Source organism: Phocoena phocoena, chromosome 8, assembly GCF_963924675.1.
Source record: "Phocoena phocoena chromosome 8, mPhoPho1.1, whole genome shotgun sequence".
Taxonomy (NCBI): domain Eukaryota; kingdom Metazoa; phylum Chordata; class Mammalia; order Artiodactyla; family Phocoenidae; genus Phocoena; species Phocoena phocoena.
In genome coordinates, this window is record NC_089226.1 from 4,982,228 (window position 1) to 5,001,450 (window position 19,223).

General features: G+C 41.9%; 1 protein-coding gene across 8 annotated transcripts in view; it reads left to right on the top strand.

The window, feature by feature from the left end:
* The first annotated feature begins 11,285 nt into the window (after positions 1 to 11,285).
* The window catches only part of PRDM10 (PR/SET domain 10), a 54,419-nt gene continuing 46,481 nt past the window's right edge, over positions 11,286 to 19,223 (top strand). For 7 of the 8 annotated variants that reach the window (XM_065883012.1, XM_065883014.1, XM_065883013.1 and 4 more), the window contains exons 1-3: positions 11,286 to 11,354; positions 13,752 to 13,916; positions 16,371 to 16,430. In XM_065883012.1, the coding sequence (XP_065739084.1) occupies positions 11,286 to 11,354; positions 13,752 to 13,916; positions 16,371 to 16,430 (294 nt within the window). The remainder of the gene's footprint in view (positions 11,355 to 13,751; positions 13,917 to 16,370; positions 16,431 to 19,223) is intronic. The other variant, XM_065883016.1, reaches the window with a different exon arrangement.

The following is a 19,223-nucleotide window of genomic DNA, read 5'->3' on the forward strand; positions in this document are numbered from 1 at the left end:
ATGCATATATGTATCTAGAGTTTTTCATATTTTTTCCATTATAGGTTATTATAAGATATTGAATATAGTTCCCTGTGCTATACAGTAGGACATTGTTTAGCCATTCTCTATATAATAGTCTGCATCTGCTAATCCCAAACTCCCACTCCATCCCTTTCCCATCCCCCTCCCCCTTGGTAACCACAAGTCCGTTCTCTAGTCCATGAGTCTGTTTCTGTTTCGTAGATAAGTTCATTTGTGTCATATTTTAGATTCCACATATAAGTGATATCATATGGTATTTGTCTTTCTCTGTCTGACTTACTTCACTTAGTATGATAATCTCTAGGTCCATCCACCTCACTACAAATAGCTCAATTTCGTTTCTTTTTATGGCCGAGTAATATTCCATTGTATATATGTACCACATCTTCTTTATCCATTCATCTGTCGATGGGCACTTAGATATAGTAGAAGCCCTTTATTTCCAGCCTGCTTGGTCTGATTTTATAGCTCTCACGTTTACTGTAGCACCTCAGTTGTGCAGTGGTGACCAGCTGTGCAGAGCAGAGCGCTCGCTGTGATTCTGTCCTGTTATGTCTTCTGAATCAGGAGGATATGGGTTTAAACAACGTTGTCAGCTGTCGTGACATTAAATCAGCTGAAGGAGTTGATGAGTGATACTTCTCAGACTGGTGCTGGTGCACGGTGGCACATCCTGTCCTGAGCTTGGCCTTTGAGTACTGTCTCCCCTCGGGCATGCCATGGCCACAGTGCCAGAGCGCTGCCATCTGGATGTTAGCTTCTGTAAAGCGGAAGCTGCCTGAGACGAGTGGTTCCCAAAGTACCCTCCCCCGAAACAGTAGTGTTCTAGAGCTAGACCAAGGCACTTTTTCATTTAAATAAAAGTAAAGGACAGAATTTTCTTTATTTTGAGCTTCTGTCCCATGAAATTTCATTAACTCTTTGTTGCTATTACTGCCAGTCACCTTAGTCAGCACTAGGAGGTGACAAATGAACAAGTAGCAAAAAAAGTTAGTGGAAAACTTGGGAATACCTAGTCTCGCTTAATCTGATAGTTTAAAAAAATTATAAAATGAGCTTCGATGTGATTTTTCTATAGCTCATATAATGGAGCCATTTATGCTGGAATCTTAACACAGGTCAAGTCATCTTAGTTTATGGAACGAGAAGCAGGGTGGAATGGTGGCCACCACATGGGCTCAGTAGTCACACGCCTGGGCTTCTGGGCATCACAGCTCTGCCACGTAATAGCTCTTACCAGCTCTGTTACCCTGGGCAAATCACTTAATCTCTCTCTTTCTCTGTCCCTCGCCTATAAAGTAGAGAGACAATAATGTACCAGCTTCATGGGTTATTGTGAAGATTAAATGAATCAATACATGTAAAGTACTTAGCACATGCCTGGCACGTAGTAAGTGCTATACAAATGTTAGCTAATATTGTTTTGTGACATAAAAAATATATATATTAATGTTTCATGGTGCTTGGCAAAGAACACTGTGGTCCTGTCTTGTGAACACATTTGAGAACCATGGGCCTGGAATTTCTCTTCTAGTTCTGCAATTCTATTATTCTGTGTCGTAGAATTGGATTCCCCATAATCTTTCTTTTCCCTTTTGATAAGTTAGTGCTTTAATGAACATGTTCTTCTTTTTTTTCCCCTCTCTACATAGAGTGAAATCATTCCTACCAAGTGGAATCTAATCTTAAATATGACATCAGAAGGTGTCCTTTCTGTTTCTTGACATAAAGGTGTTTTTGTATTGTGTACATTAGTTACAGTCATTTTCTACTGTTACACAGCTAATATCCTTCCGTTCTTTATCCTACGGATGAGAACACTGCAGCTCAGAGAGAGTAAACCAATTGTCAAAAGCTAAGGGCGGCAGATCTGTGATTTTAAGCCAGGCTGTCTGAACCCCGAGCCTGCTCTCATATAAGTACGGCAAATCCAAGTTGCGGTTCCAGTGGCTGCGTGCCTGTTCCGGTGTAACTAACCTAAAGCAAGCTCAGGCAGCATTCCCTTAAATGGAGACGGATTTCTAGGTGAGTATTCCTGAAGGATGCTCTTTTTATACTTGGGTCAGCAAAAGTCACCAGATAGCTGTGCCTGTTCATTCCAAGAAAGGTGAAAGGCGAAGCCAACAAAAACAAGCAGTTGCTTGTACGTCAGGCCAGAGAGCCTCTGGGCCCAGCCGTTGCCTGTTTGTCCCGGGAGAACCCTCCTGTCGGTGCACACTGCCGCCCTAGGCCTAAGGGGAGGCGCTGGCTGGCCTCCAGGCCTTGGTGTCTGTTCCCCGCCCAGCCTTCTCATGTGCGTGCCCTGAGGTCTCCCTACCGCTGGCCGCGCAGGGCTGGCTGCTGAGTTTGTGCACTGCGGGACGGTTGTTGCAGGCTGGGCAGCAGGAGCTCAGGGAGAGAACGAGAAGGAAATCTGCCTCCTCACCCCCGCTCTGCTGGCTGGTCCCCTTCTGTTCTGAGCTCCCCCACAGCTCCATCCCTAGATCGCAAAGCCAACTCCTCCACTTTCTTTCTCACAGTTTTTATATTCATTTTGCAAGTCTATCAGCCTCCCTCTAACTTCTTTCTATGGTGTGTGTCGTGTAGGATTTCAGGGAAGGAGTTAGCAGTTTCTGCTTGTTAGTTTGCCATGAGCCAGAAAAGTTGATTTGCAAGTGTACTGTCTAGATTGTGGTACACTTCTTTCCATGTAAAGAATGATGCATCTGGAAGGCACCTCACCAGTGCAGAAACCTCTCTTGCATTCTTAGTGTTTCTGAGGTTCAACAATGTGCCATAATCCCGGGGAATTTAACAACTATCTATAACGATGTTTTGTTTTGTTTTGTTTTTGCGGTACGCGGGCCTCTCACTGCTGTGGCCTCTTCCGTTGCGGAGCACAGGCTCCGGACGCGCAGGCTCAGCGACCACGGCTCACGGGCCCAGCCGCTCCGCGGCATGTGGGATCTTCCCGGACCAGGGCATGAACCCGTGTCCCCTGCATGGGCAGGCGGACTCTCAACCACTGCGCCACCAGGGAAGCCCTATAACAACGTTTTAAAGTGAAATTGTATTTATAGTTCATCCTGTCATCCCGGGTGCACATCTACCTTTGAAGGTGGATCTGGGCCTCTTCTTCCACCTCTACGTGCAGGTGATGAAACGGGAGCTTCTCGACTCCAAGTCCTGAGTGGTTCTGGAGAATTGGCTTCTTTCAGCCCAAAAGGGCTGGTGTTGGTGGGAACCAGGCTGGTGGATGGTGAGGGGATATGGCTGTGGGGTGGGAACTACGAGGAGAGCAGGCGATGTGGAGGCTGGGTCACTGGGCCACTCCATCGTCTGGCTCCGGGCCAGCCTTGTTAGTGCAGCGGCTGGAAAGGCAGGCATTTCTCTTTCCTTCTTTCTCCCCCTCACGTTTCCTCACTGTCCTTTTTACCACGCAGGCATCCCCGGTGAGCTGGGAAGCCAGCTGCCCATCCCTCCCACTAGACTGTGAGCTCCGTGGGAGCAGAGCTCTTGCTCAACCTTTTATGCTCGATGTTCACAAAGCATGAAAAGAATTGCTACCATTTCTCGAATGTTCGTCATTATGCTACGTGATCCCAAATGCTATCATGTTGTCTTGAATCTAAGATGTTGGTGGTAAGAAACAACAATTATTTTATGTATCATCACAAAAGGAAAAAGCCTTGCCAATTAAACTCGGATTCAAGTGCTTTTTGGTACTTAGAATTTTTATTAGATACTTGTCGAAAGAGCTCTTTTAGATTTACTTAGGCATAGATTTTTATCACATCACTCGTGCATACATAAAAGGGAAAATATAAGTGAAATGAATTGTTTAAGATATTCCTAAAATGTTGTCGCTTTCAGAGGCTGACTCTTCAGAATCACTTTTGGCTCAGGGTCATCGATGTCTCTGTGCCATCAAGAGTGCTGGGGACACAGCATTTCTGAAAAGAGGGCACACTGCTGTCACCAGGAATCTCCTCCAAACAGCTTGTACCCATTCTGGGAGTTCTGATCCCGGTGTTTTTTTATTCAGCCTGTGGCAGGCCTGTCTTTCCACATATCTCAGTAATAACATTGCACGAGGCAGCATCATTCACGACGCTGTCTCTTATACCCAAGTCCCATAGGTTTGTTGGGCAAGGTCATTTTTCCAGTGATGGATATTTGCTTCCCTAATCAAATTTGTGCCCAGCTGCTGTTCCCATGCCTTTCAGTTTTAATGCCAAATTACAGTGTCATCTTTTCGCATTTAAAATGGCAGTTACACGCAGGGTGTCTGGTGCTGACAACACACATGACTCAGTGAAGCGAGGACAGAACTAATGAAGGGCTGTGAGCAAGGTCACACACGCAGGCGGTGCATCCACAGCCTCCCTGCCACCTGGGTGAGAGCGACGGTGGGACACCAGTGTTGTAAAATAGACCCGTCATTCAGAAGTGTTAACAGGTGAAAAAAAGTGCATTAGAGACTTGATGAAATGCAGACTGTTAAGTCTTAACAACAGCCATGCTGGGCAGATAATTTGGATTTTCCAACGAGGAGACTGAGGATTATTCTGTGGCTTACTAACATCACACCTAGTAAGCACATGGTAGATTTGGGGGCATAGAACCCAGATTTGTCTGATGCTAAAGCTCCTACTTACAATTATATAACACTGTTCATTCATTCATTCATATATATATATATATATATTATATATGTAACATATATGTATATATATACATAGGACCTAGAACAGTCTCTGGCATGTTTAATAAATATTTGTTGTTAATAACTATTTAATAAATATTTGTTGAATGAAATCATTAGAGAGGATAGAAATGCTTCTCTTCCTGGAAGTGAAGTCTCTAACATTTTAGACAGTGGGTGAAAGAAGGAAGGTAGGTGGCCATTTTCTAGACAAGGTACGGCTTGTGGATCTCGGGTTCTTTCAGGTCAAGAAGACGAGCGGAGGAAGTCTGTCCCTAGCTCACAGAGCCTGTCAGCACCTGCCTGTTGGACAGTGCTGAGGCAGTTCCTGGAATCATCCTTCCGCCTCACCCATAAATCAAGAACAACAGCGTTCTATAAACTGTGCAGTTAAAAAAGTAGTAATAAAAAAGGAAATCGAATATGACAAGCCTTGCTATGAAGAAAGTTCAGGTACAGGGCATTGGTTATTTGATAAGTTGCTAGGTTTATAAAACTATGAGGGCTTCCCTGGTGGCACAGTGGTTAAGAATCCGCCTGCCAATGCAGGGGACATGGGTTTGAGCCCTGGTCCGGGAAGATCCCACATGCCGCGGAGCAGCTAAGCCCGTGCACCACAACTACTGAGCCTGCGAGCCGCAACTACTGAGCCCGTGTGCCACAACTACTGAAGCCTGTCCGCCTAGAACTGGCACTCCACAACAAGTGAAGCCGCCGCAATGAGAAGCCCGCACACCGCAACAAAGAGTAGCCCCCGCACGCCGCAACTAGAGAAAGCCCGTGCCTAGCAAAGAAGACCCAACACAGCCAAAAATAAATAAATACATTTATAAATAAAATAAAAAAATATGAAATGTTTTGAAAATTCTGAAGCTCTTATAGCTCATCAGTAAAATATGAAAGTTGACACATTTGAGCACTACCATGCGCTAAATCTGTGCCTGGGATTTTTACATATGTCATGTAACCCTCACTGTAACACCAGTAGGTAATTATCATATCCATTTTACATAGGATAATATCGAGGCTCAAGGTGGTTAAGTGATTTGGCCGAAGGATGTAACTACTGAGTAGCTGAGTCATTGGGGAAGCCCGGATGTTCAACCCAGAGTCTGTGGATTTTCTACTATACTCTGCTGCTTCCCATCTAAGCTTAAGGCTAGAAACCACTTTATACTATCGTTTTACAGATAAGGAGTCTGATGCTAGAGGATTTTAAAGTGACTTACTTAGTAGCGGAGTCAAACCTAAAATTCAGTTTTCTTGAACAATTTATTAAACAATAAATAATTGCAGAATGTCACACTGTTTTGAATAGTTTAGTAGTTACAGGAGCTCAGTGGGTCTTATAAGTATCAATATATCTTAAAGAACAAGAACTGGGTATTCTGTATCACTGCTTTAGATTCCAGACACTTTTTGAATTAAAGAATTTTCACCATCTTTTATTAGTTTAATTTTTTTATAATGTATTTTTAAAATAAATTTATTTATTTATTTCGTTTTTGGCTGCGTTGGGTCTTTGTTGCTGTGTGTGGGCTTTCTCTAGTTACGGCATGCGGGCTTCAGTAGTTGCGGCACATGGGCTCCAGAGTGCAGGCTTAGCAGTTGTGGTGCATGGGCTTAGTTGCTCCGCGGCATGTGGGATCTTCCCGGACCAGGGCTCGAACCCGTGTCCCCTGCATTGGCAGACGGACTCTCAACCACTGCGCCACCAGGGAAGCCCTTTTAATTTAATTTAATTTTGCTTTGACTGTGCTGGGTCTTCGTTGCTGCCTGCGGGCTTTCTGTAGTTGTGGCTAGCGGGGGCTACTCTTCGTTGCGGTGCGCGGGCTTCTCATTGCAGCGGCTTCTCTTGTTGCGGAGCACGGGCTCTAGGCATACGGGCTTCAGTAGTTGTGGCACGTGGGCTCAGTAGTTGTGGCTCACGTGCTCTAGAGCGCAGGCTCACTAGTTGAGGCACATGGGCCTAGTTGCCCTGCAGCATGTGGGATCTTCCCGGACCACTGCTCGAACCCATGTCCCCTGCATGGGCAGGCGGATTCATAACCACTGGACCACCAGGGAAGTCCAAGAGTTTTCACCATCTTGGGCTTCTTTGTGTGCTAACAGTATTCTAAAATTATTGGGAGCTGACACTGTGGGCAGTATTTCACATCCGCATTGCTAAATTTTACTAGCAGGCTTTCCTACGTGTCGATGAACTGTTCTGTTATTTTGCTGGCATCTGCCAAGTAGTTGTTTTCTTTTTTTCTCCCCCTTTATCCTTGCCTTCTGCAGTCTCTGGTATTTTATGTCATGTAATGTATACTTCCTTATTTTGGTAAGATTAGAGAAAAGGTATTTCAGTCTAGAGTAAGTATCCTGTCCCTTCCCATCTCTTCTTTCTTGTTCCTGTTCATCCTTGAAGATTCACCTTCTCTGAGAAGTCATCCCTGGACACCCCCATTGGGATCAGGTGTCTTCTTCTCTCTTCCCCCTGCGACCGATCTGTACAGATGATCAAGGACATGCCACACGACAGATCTAGAGTTACTCATATTCCTTGACCTGAAGGAACTTGGAGTTGAGATGGGGAGGCAGACATTTAGACAGAAAAATGCAATATGATCGAACCTTTTTTTAAAATCTAATGTGTGAGTGTTTATCATGGAGCAGGCATTGTGCTTAGCATTTTATGTGCATTATTTCATGTTGTCAATAACCTTATGATCCCGATCTTACAGAGAAGGAGAGGGATTTAGAGACTGTCCTTGCTTTGCCTGAGGTCAGTTAAGTCACAGAATTGCTACCGAAATCCGGGTCCAGAGCCCAAGCTCGTAGCCACTCTGCGTCTTGTACTGACTTCTGCCTCTGCACAGATGTGTCCCCTGGGCCCTCGCACGCTAGGCACAGGGAGAGGACAGCCCCAGTGCTGGAGTTCAGAAACTAATGGTTACTCTACAGTCATACAGCCACTGTAACTGACTCCAAATTATCCCTCAGAGACTTCAAAAGAATTCAAGATATAGCACATTGTGTGTCCAAACGCATTCATCACAAAAGATTAAAAATAACCTGTTTATCAACACAAGATTAAATACATTATGATATATTCATATAATGAAATGATGCAGCTGTAATAACAAATGAGGAAATGCTATATGGATATGGAACAATGTAAAGGGTATGATATTATATGGAATAAATAAGGTTTAAAAGAGATGCTGCTTTGTATAGAATCAACAGTATGCTGCTGTGTGTGGTTGCAGAGGCATGGAGTGTTTAAATTTTGCTTGTATATGCATAAAATATCTTTGGAAGAATAGATAACAAATTGATGGTATGGGTTGATTCTGAAGAATGGATAAGGGATTCCAGGTCGAGAGAAATAATAAGCACCTTTCTAGAAATGAAAGCAAATAAGAAAGGTACTCTGGGCTGGTGTGTTTCCAGAGCGTGAGGGGTGAGCCTGCCTGGCTCCTCGCTGCGGCCCCTTGTGCACTTGAGTGATTTGTACAATTGACAAACTAAGTTGAAAAAAAAAAAGATCTCTGTACGGGAAAAGCACAACATCTCTTCTGTGGTATTAATTCCTGTTGAAAATACATGTCCTGAATCTAACCATGAAGAGACATCAGACAAACTCAAATTGAGGGACCTTCTGAAAAACAAATGGCCTGTGCATTTCCAAAATGTCAAGGTCGTGGAGAACTAGGAAAGACTGGGGACTGTTCCCAATCAGAGGGGACAGACGGGACATGTCCGCGGGACGCACCGTGTGCGATGCCAGATTGGATCCTGGGCCGGAAAAAAGGGGTTTCCTTCTCTGCAAAGGATGGTAATCAGACAATTGGCAGAAGTTGAATGTGGTCTGTAAATTAGGTAATAGTACTGTTTTCATGTTAACGTCCTGATTGTGATAGTACTGTGGTTATGTGAGAAAATGTCCTGTTTTTAGGAGACAGACACTTAAGAATTTAGTAGTAAAGGGGCTTTGTGTCTGCGATTTACTCTCAAATAGTTCAAGTTAAAAAAACAAAAGAGAGAGAGGGAGAGAGAAGGAGAATAATAACGTAAGCATGGTAAAATGTTACCATCTGGGGAACCTGAGTGAAGAAGTACAGGAATTCTTTGTACTATTTATGCTGCTTTTCTGTCTGAAATTATTAAAAAATAAAAAAATTTTAAAAACACTTCTGATGTGGAACATTTTATGATTTTGTAATACTGAGCCTTTTATGTCCTTTTGTACAATTTTGTGATTTTCTTCCTATAGATCTTTATATTGTTGGTGACATTTATTCCTAAGTTTCTTAATATTTTTATTCCTTTTTTAAAAAATATGTTTTGTTGGGGCTTCCCTGGTGGTGCAGTGGTTGAGAGTCCGCCTGCCGATGCAGGAGACACTGGTTCGTGCCCCGGTCCGGGAGGATCCCACGTGCTGCGGAGCGGCTGGGCCCGTGAGCCATGGCCGCTGGCCCGCGTACCACAAAAAAAAAAAAAAAAAAAAATATGTCTTGTTGAGGTATAATTCACATACTATGCAGCTCACCCTGAGCACCTTTGTACGTATGCTTAGATAGTACCATTATATAAGGAAGGCATGCTTTTTTTTTTAAAGACAACTTTATAGGGTATAATTTACACGTGATGAAATGCACATATTTTAATTGAATAGGTTGATGACTTTTGACACATGAATTCCCCACGTAACCATCCCCCAGTCTAGATGCAGGATAGAGAACATTTCCATCTCTCCAGAGAGTGTGCCCCCAGCCCCTTTGCTTATATAGTCACCTGTTGGCGACACGGGCATCTTTTCCAGGACCCTCCGGTGTGTGCAGGGCGAGCGTGTGTGTGGTGGGGTGCCTTCGGCCGGGGGTGAGGATGGTAGCGTTGCAGCCAAGCAGGAGCAGTTTCCTCAGTGGCTCCAAAGAGGCTCCCAGGCTGTTGGACGTGGCTTTTCTGTATCCAGACTTAGGCCCTGACATGGGGTGTTCCAGTTTCTTTTTTTTCTTCTATAGGCCTTATTCTGGTTCAGAGGTTGGAGCACGTGTAGCCTAAGAATGTTTCTCAGCTTATCTCCATTAACAATGGAGAAAATTCTGGCTGGGTTCTGGGCAGCGGTCTTTTTTTTTTTTTTTTTTTTAAAGAGATATGCAATTTATTTATTTTTTAAATTTTTTGGCCACACCCCGAGGCACCGGGGATCTTAGTTCCCTGACCAGGGATCGAACCCACGCCCCCTGCATTGAAAGGCAGAGACTTAACCACGGGACCACCAGCGCAATCCCTGGGCAGTGGTCTTTCTGACCTTTAGTTGAATGGTGTTCTGAGCAGTTGGGCCTTTCCTGTCCTGCTATTTAATGGGCTGGTGGGAGGAGGTGTATCAGGCCTGGCTGCCCTGATAAACAGCAGATCTCATGTGACCTTTAAAATGTTAGTGTTTTATCATCATCAGAAGGGAAGATTGATTAAAACATCTATTTTGGAAAATAATAATGTTTCAAGATGTAAATTTTGTGCACATTGATGTTTAGTTGATGTCTGATTGCTCTCACTCATCACCACTGTATGGACCCCATGGGAAACAAAGTTTATATTTTTACTCGCCAAATTGTGGCCCAGAAAATTCAGCTCCCTCTGCCTGCCAGTTTTTCCTCGTTTTGTGACTTTTATTATTCTGCTCTTCATTTTGAGTTGGTGGTATATGAAGTCAGTGTCTAAACAAGTGTGCAGGGACTTCTCTGGTGGTCCAGTGGGAAAGAATCGGCTTCCAAAGCAGGGGACTTGGGTTCGATCCCTGGTTGGGGAACTAAGATCCCACATGCCTTGAGGCAACTAGGCCTGCATGCCACAACTACTGAGCTCTCGCGCCTCAACAAGAGAGCCCGAGTGCCGCAAACTACAGAGCCCATGCATCACAACTAGAGAAGAGAAAACCCGCACTCCACAGCTAGAGAGAAGCCTGAGTGCCGCAAGAAAGAGCCTGTGTGCCACAACGAAAAGATCCTGCATGCCTCAGTGAAGATCCCATGTGCCTGCAACTAAGATCTGACACAACCTAAATAAATAAATAATAAATATTTTAAAATATTTTGAAATAAAATATTTTAAAATAAAATATTTTAAACAAGTGTGCAAGGGAGGGACGAGCTGGCTGAGCAGCAGCGAGTCTTGGTGTGAACCCAGCACTTTCCTGCATTTAACATCTGGGGGCCTCGTCCTTCTCAGGAGAGCTAAGAGGACTGCCGTCAGCATTTGTGATGAAGGTTCCATCCACCTAACTTGTGCCCAGAGCAGAGCAAGTATGCAATACATCGCATCATTATTCCAAATAATTTCTTCATTTTTACCTTTTTGCCCAGGTGTGTAATCTTTCACAAAGCTTTCTTCCCCCCCTTTTTGTGGTTGAAACTGTAATTTATTAAAATGCATTCATTTAGTTAAAGTCTTGGGTCCTTTTCTCTCTTTTTTCAGGCACGTTGCAGAGAGAGCCCTTTTTGTCCTTGATGAACACTCACGTGGTAGGCAGATGACTGTCCTTCACCCCGAGCTGCTCTAGGTGCCCAGGACGCTGTCCAGCAAAGAAAGGATGGATTCCAAAGATGAAAGCTCACACGTGTGGCCTCCAGCTGCAGAGCACGAGGAGAATGCTGCACAGGTGAAGCGTGGTCTTCCAGCTGGGCATTGACAGCAGTTTTTTAGTTGGTACAGTTTGCTGACAGCTAGAGAAATAGAAGCTCCTATGCAGTGATGAGTGGTTGGGAGGAAGCTGACTTGCAGAACTGGTGCAGAAGGAACGGGCAGCGTTTCAGCACCTTGGACGCTCCAGCAATGTGGGGTGCTGTGATTTTGTGGAGCTACAGACCACTCGTGGCTTCTCCGTCTTTCCCCTGTTTTATTGTCATAATCCACTTCACTGCTCCGTTTTATTTCATGGTATTGGTGCTGAAAGCTTCAAACTGGAGGTTTTCTTTATGTTATCCTGGAAAGGGTTTTGTTTCTTCATGTGTAATGAAGTACGAAGGTATGCCTGTAAAGTGAGTGGCTTTTCCTTTTCTTCTCAAATTCAGGATGTAAACCTCTAATTGAAAGTTGTCCCATTGAATCCACAGCTCTGGAGGTTAGTCGCTTATTCAGATGCTGCTGTAACCAGTGATCTCTGCCTTTCAAATTGCTACCCTAACCAGCTACACGTTCTTTTGACTATTCTTAGCAAAGGCGAACCTCTGCATTTTTGGTATGCATTTGAATTTTGAGAAGAGTCAGCACTCATAGGGAGCCGTGTTTACATGTGACCAAAGTATAACACTTCATTTTAGAGCATTATAATATATATGTAATTTTAATTTAATTTTCGTCAAATTATATAATCATAGTATTATTACCAAAATCAGAAAATTAACATTGAAACCTTTGAATATACACATCTTATTTAATTTAAGCAATATAACAAATTTACAATACATAAAATCGATCACCTGGTATGATTTGAAAGTCTGAGTTTGAATACTGAGCAAAACAGTTCCAGAGATGCTTCCAGCAGAATATTTGAGAATACTGTTTTGGTTCTCATGGAAACTATTTGGAAGGCTACTTTCATGTAGCTATATATTTTGGTGTATTTTGTTTATAAACAAAAATGTAGTTCATTAATAACTAGGGTCCACATTTGTGGGTAACCAGATGGTAGACGGCAGAGCTCAGCACCCTTTATTGCCCCCCTCCTCCCACTGTTCCTTCTCCCAACCAGGAATTCTGATTTAGCCCAGTACTGGGTGTTGAAGACCAAGTTGAAGAGTTCGGATAACTCTTAAGGAAATTTTATTTTTTCTTTTTTAAGCATTGAAACTAGTTCAAGATTTTGATGTCAATGAGCAAATCTAAACTCACAAAATTATTTTGCAGCACTTAAAACTGCACAAATATCTTAGAAGCCTAATTCTTGTATGGATGCAAACTGTATCTTCATGGGCAAAGCAGATTTATGTAGAAGCTGGACTAAGCGCTCAGTATAGAAGTGGAGGTTTGTTTTACTTATGTGGTGCTTGACTTCACTGGGTCTCCATTTTTCTTTCTGGGGATTGAATTAGCTTATGTCATCTTCGGGATCTACTATTCTCCACTGGAAAAAAACGGAAATAAAAAAGTTAGGTCTAAAGCCAAGACAGTGTAAGAGGAAGGAATCCGACCTAAGAGGGTCTAACTTCAATATCAGCACATAAACTATTTCTCCTCCAAATGTGTTTTTGACCATCTGCTTTGTACCTTCAATATCAGATACCAGGCTGTATGCCAGCCTTCAAGAACCTCCAAATCTGACTACTCGAAAGCACTTTACAGAATCCAGTTTCTGCTTTAGTTCTTGGTAGATAGAAAATTATTTCCCCTGGTGACAACTGAAATAGTTGTCCAAAACCCCTTAAAAGTACTCTCTTAGAATTTTTTGTATTGTTACCTAGTTGGCAAGGGAGAGTTCTGTTACCTTCACCGAGTCAGCAAACGTTTTCCGACTCGCCTCCAGACCGGCCTTGGAGTATGAAAGAATTTGTAGGAAAGAAAGTGACCTTGTTTTAATGTGTTTGCCAAAAGGCACTGTTAGTTATAAAGTAGAATTCTTATGATGTGTTGAAAGCAACTGGCTTTTGAGTCTTGACATATTTTTTCACATTACAAATAATTTGTATTTTGTAGTTCGGTAATGTTGTCAACCATGCATCTTCTGTCACACTTCCAGGGTCAGTGAACCACCCTGTCAGTACTCCCCGAAAGAGATACCTGCATTGGACATTTGAGGCAAAGGGAACTTTAAATCGGTTGCCTAATATTGAGCAATAAGTCAGTGACAAGGTCCTTGGATCCTGTTGCCAAGTCACTAACTCAGCATAGATGAAGGCGTATCAGTTGAGTTCTCCTTTCAGTGGGGATCTTTTAGAAATGCAAGTGTGTAATGTTCTCGGTCAGTCCTGCGTCTTTGCGAGACAGGTTTTGTTCCACAAGGGTGGTTGCTACATACTTGCGGGTTATTTTTTTTTTTTTTTTTTTTTTTTTGCCCCAGGTGCATTTTGTTCCAGACGCTGGAACTGTGGCCCAGATTGTCTACACCGATGACCAGGTCCGTCCACCACAGCAGGTGGTGTACACAGCAGATGGTGCCTCTTACGCGTCAGTGGATGGTCCGGAGCACACGCTGGTCTACATCCATCCCGTGGAAGCTGCGCAGGCATGTGAAGGACTGTGGTTTATAGTTTGTTTGTTAATCAGTTGATTCACCAATTACTTAGGTTTACTCTCTGCCAGTCACTGTGCTATTTGCTGGTGATACAGGAAATATTCATATAAGATTTATGCTCTCAAGGAGCTTATAACCAACTGAGCAGAGGAAGATATGGTTTATTTATTTAAATTAAACGTAATAAGGAGTTAGAGCACTAACCTCGAATGAGTTCTTTCCCCAACTGACTATTGATATTGATTTTTTTTTTTTTTTCTGCATTACGCGGGCCTCTCACTCTTGTGGCCTCTCCCGTTGCGGAGCACAGGCTCCGGACGTGCAGGCTCAGAGGCCATGGCTCACGGGCCCAGCCGCTCCGCGGCATGTGGGATCTTCCCGGACCGGGGCACGAACCCGTGTCCCCTGCGTCGGCAGGTGGCTTCTCAACCACTGTGCCACCATGGAAGCCCGATATTGATTTTTTTTAAATTATAAATTTATTTATTTTTGGCTGTGTTGGGTCTTCATTGCTAAGCCCGGGCTTTCTCTAGTTGAAGCCAGCAAGGGCTACTCTGTGTTGTGGTGTGTGGGCTTCTCATTGCAGTGGCTTCTCTTGCTGTGGAGCATGGGCTCTAGGTGCTTGGGCTTCAGTAGTTGTGGCTCGCGGGCTCTAGAGCGAAGGCTCAGTAGTTGTGGTGCACGGGCTTAGTTGCTCTGCGGCATGTGGGATCTTCCTGGACCAGGGCTCGAACCTGTGTCCCCTGCATTGGCAGGTGGATTCTTAACCATTGTGCCACTAGCGAAGTTCCTGATTGATTTTATTAACAAGATTATCAGCTTTTACTTTTCCTAAGGTATCAACAACCAGGCCAAACATGGTAACTTAATCAAGACAGATCAGTGAAAACATGCAGATTTTTTCAGTTAAACGAGGGATCCTACTAGCTTATTAACTGCTATTTACTAATAACTCACTGATGTGTAGACCTGTAATAGAAGCACAGCTAAAAACTGTACGATTACAGCTACTTTCATTTTTTTGTCAGTGACTCTGAATTTTAGTTTCCAAATGCATGACACGAATATTCCCCAATATATAAATGTTAGTTTGTATGGGACTTCCCTCGTGGTCCAGTGGGTAAGACTCCACGCTCTCAATGCAGGGGGCCCAGGTTCGATCCCTGGTCAGGGAACTAGATCCCGCACGCATGCTGCAACTAAGAGTCTGCATGCTGCAACTAAAAAGATCCTGTGTGCCACAACTAAGACCTGGCGCAGCCAAAATAAATAAATATTAAAAAAAATGTTAGTTTGTATTGTCAGCACTTTACAGTGTACAAAGCACTTTTAAACACATGAAAAGAGAAATCAGTTCCATGGTTTATAGTAGGATCCTGGTAATAAAAATTTGCCCTCATGCAATATTTAATCAAGAGACTCAAATCACTCCCAAGAAGACATGGGACCCACCTAATAAATACCTTTCAAATCTACATAAAGATGAACTTGCCTAATAGTCAGATGGTACTTTTGGAATGTCCTTTCTTAGTTTTGGTCCCCTAGCTGTATTAAAATAAGTGCATGTAGATTATGTGAAGAATGCCCTGTGACCAACTTTGGGTTCATTACTGTGTTACTAAATATCTGAATTATGATAATTGTTTTTTATCGTCAAATATAAGAAATCTGACACTGGCTGAAATTCTCTTTTACAGTTCTCTGGAATCAACACTTAACCTTAGTCCTTAGGCCCATAGGTTTGCTAAAGCCTCGCGCAAATTAAAGTCTCTCGGAAAGAATACTTCTCTGGACTGGAGATTTTCTGTGGTACCCTGGCTAAATCATTTTGAAGATTTTCCTCCTCCATTTATCTTTGCGGCACCATGGCCCAAATTATGTGTTTATAATCAGAACTTTTAAAATTATGATTTTACTGGCCTTTATCCAAAACAGAATCTGTGGAACATTAAATTCAATTTATTTCCCTTCTACTTCTCTGTGACAATGAGTGTGTATTTATATTTGAAAGAGTTGTAATCCTTGGGAATACAGTACCCTTCTATTTGCCGGTACATCTCCAACTATTTTCATTTAATTGCAAGTCTACCCCTGTGATAGAGTGTTACGTGTTGAATGCATGCCCCCTTGTTCATGGCATGCCTTTTTAATCAAGTGTGACGTTCAGTCTCAGGAGAGGCTTTGCTTTAGAGTGAACTCCTGAAGTATGAAGTATGTTAGCCAATAGAGATGGTTAGCTTTTACAATCTCTTTGGAGCCATCTGGATGAAAGGCTTTAGCAAAATGTAAGATTACTATCTTTATCTTCTTTGTTAATGAAAGATTATTACTAGCTACTTGGTAGTTAACTCTCTCAAGAATTGGTTCTTAGCAGTAGTATAATTTTTCCTGTGTAGATGAGCTGTCTAACGATCTATTGATAAGTTTTTGTTGTTGTTTGTTTAGACGCTGTTTACAGACCCAGGCCAGGTAGCTTATGTCCAACAGGATGCTACAGCTCAGCAGGTAATGAGTTGCTTTTTTGCCTTTTTGTTGATTGTGGGTAATACTGAAGTTACCCTTCCCTGGAATGCCCCCCAACCCTCTGTACCGTGCATTCTCTGGATGTCTGTTTCTCATGCGTTTAGAATATTCTCAATGTCCATTAATGAAAACAAAGCAGGACATGACACTAACACACTCCAACCAGTATACGTTGCAATAGCGTGGTAATAAAAAAATGATTTGTCAGGGAAATTTAAGCATTAAATTAAAATAAGCATATCAACTGGATATTGGTTCAAGTTCCAAAGAGTAATCCTGAGTTTCAAAAGTGTCTATGGAAATTGGGAAACATTTTAGTACTTGGTATTTTTTTTAATTATTGAATTATAGTTGATATACAATGTTGTGTTAGTTTCTGGTGTACAGCAAAGTGATTCAGTTATATATATATTCTTTTTTTCATATTCTTTTCCATTATGGTTTATTACAGGATATTGAATATAGTTCCACGTGCTATACAGTAGGACCTTGTTGTTTATCTATTTTATATATAGTAGTTTGTATCTGCTAATCCCAAACTTCGAATTTATCTCTCCCCCTCCTTTCCCCTTTGGTAACCGTAAGTTTGTTCTCTATGTTTGTGTATCTGTTTCTGTTTTGTAAATAAATTCATTTGTATCATATTTTGGATTCCACATACAAGTGATATCATATGATATTTGTCTTTCTCTTTCTGACTTACTTAGTATGACAATCTATTTTTAAATATTAGGGAAAAATTCCTGCTTAAATTACGTATATATTTAGCGGCAACCTTCCTCATTCTACTTTCAGAGAATTGAGATTCTTCTTGGTTTTCTTTTAAAACATTTCTTTCCTTTTATCTATATTTCTAATATATCCTACTTGACTTTGAGGGACTTCTTCGTTATTTTCCTCCAGGTTGCAAAAGTGATAAGGAAGGTGCAGAAACTAGATATTGTCAGTCTTACCCTCAAGGGAATGTGAATCCAAATAGTTTTATTTTCATGTTGGCTAGTATGGCTGTTATTTAGCTATACCACTGAGTGTCATGAGTAATTATCAAGTAAATTCTCATTAGTAAGCACTTTCTGCTTTTAAAATTTTTTAGTAGGTGATTTGGAAACTTGCATTTTAAAATTTGGAAAATGAACAGTAATTGTGTTGATATTATTTATGAAATCTCGCGAGAATTAGGAGTCTTCATCGTAGCAGTTATGGTTGAATTTATTCCTGACTGGTAGTGACCTACAATTTTGTGGGTCTGCCATCTTGAATGAGAACTTGTCTTAGTTCATCTGGGCTGCTATAACAGAATGCCATACACGGGGTGGCTTACAAACAACAGAAACTTATTTCTCACAGTTCTGGAGGCTGGGAAGTCCAGGACCAAAGTGCCAATAGATTTGTTGTTTGGTGAAAGCCCTCTTCCTGTTCACAGATGGCTGTGCCCTCACATGGCAGAAGGGGTGAGGCTGCTCTCTGGAGTCTTGTATAAGGACACTAATCCCATTCATGGGGGCTCTACCCTCATGACCTAATCACCTCTCAGAGGCCCCACCTCCTAACACCGTCACAATGGCGATTAGGTTTCGACATATGTATAAACTTTGGGGAGACACAAATGTTCTGTCGCAGAGTTACTATTTTATTTTAGTAATTTTGTACTAATTAAGTTTACTCTTGATAAAACAAATCATGTCCATTTCTGTGAATATTTATTGATTCCACCAAGCAAGCAATGGATAGATTTAATTCATTTTTACAACTTGGAAGGAAAAAAATAAAATGAAATGCCTTTGTGTTTCATAGATGATTAATTCATTCACTAATATTTGGAGTAATGATTTTTTTTCATAAAAAGTTGAAGCAATACAAAATAAAAGAGAAGTACATTAAAAAACCCAAACAAACAAATTCTGCCCAGGAACATCCTCATTAATTTACAATTGGTAACTATTATTCTAGACTTCCTCCCAGACATAAAACAGACAAAGATAAACAAGCAGGGGAAAATTGTGCCCTAAATGCTATTATTAATCTAAATACTTTAAACTTAAATTTACTTGAGTGTAATAGAAGGAAAGCGAATGGAGGTGAACCGGGAAGAGGTTGGAGTCCTCACGGTTTCCTAACCGGCCTTGGGCTCCGGTCCCCTGTGTCCTCAGTTCTTGCTGTGATGACCTGACATCAGCACACTGACACTTCCTCCCCCTCCTCTCCTCCCCCACTGTTTGGTGTTAGTTGCATTATTATTGTAACTAATGTATTTATGTTCTGTTCAGTAACCACAGCTACTTAGAATTTTGCTCCATTATCTCCTGGCATTTAATTTATACAAATCTTGAGTCTAATTTTGATTATTTTCCTCATTCCTTTTCTATCTTAATGCCTGTTTGAGTGTTTCTTTATCCTTGAAGTTTTTCTTTGAAGACTAATGACTTCACCAGCATTTGAATCAGAATTCCCTAGGACAGGGTGTGTCCTTTTCATGTATAGGTTAAGACTCTGTTTCGGGAACATTTTCATCTATTAGGTTTTTGAAGATCTATTCAGTTTCATTTGATATGTTCACTTTTCCAGGAATATCAGTGTGAGTATATTGACTCTGCTTTCTATATCTAACATTCTCTCTGTGATCATTTTTATATCTATTCTTTTCCACGTTATTTGTGTAATTTCCTTTATGTCCCCCATATTTCCTTACTGTTTTTTAAACTTTTTAATTAAATTATAACATACATATGGAAAAGAGCGAAAACTTATAAGCAATAGTACAATGATATATCACGA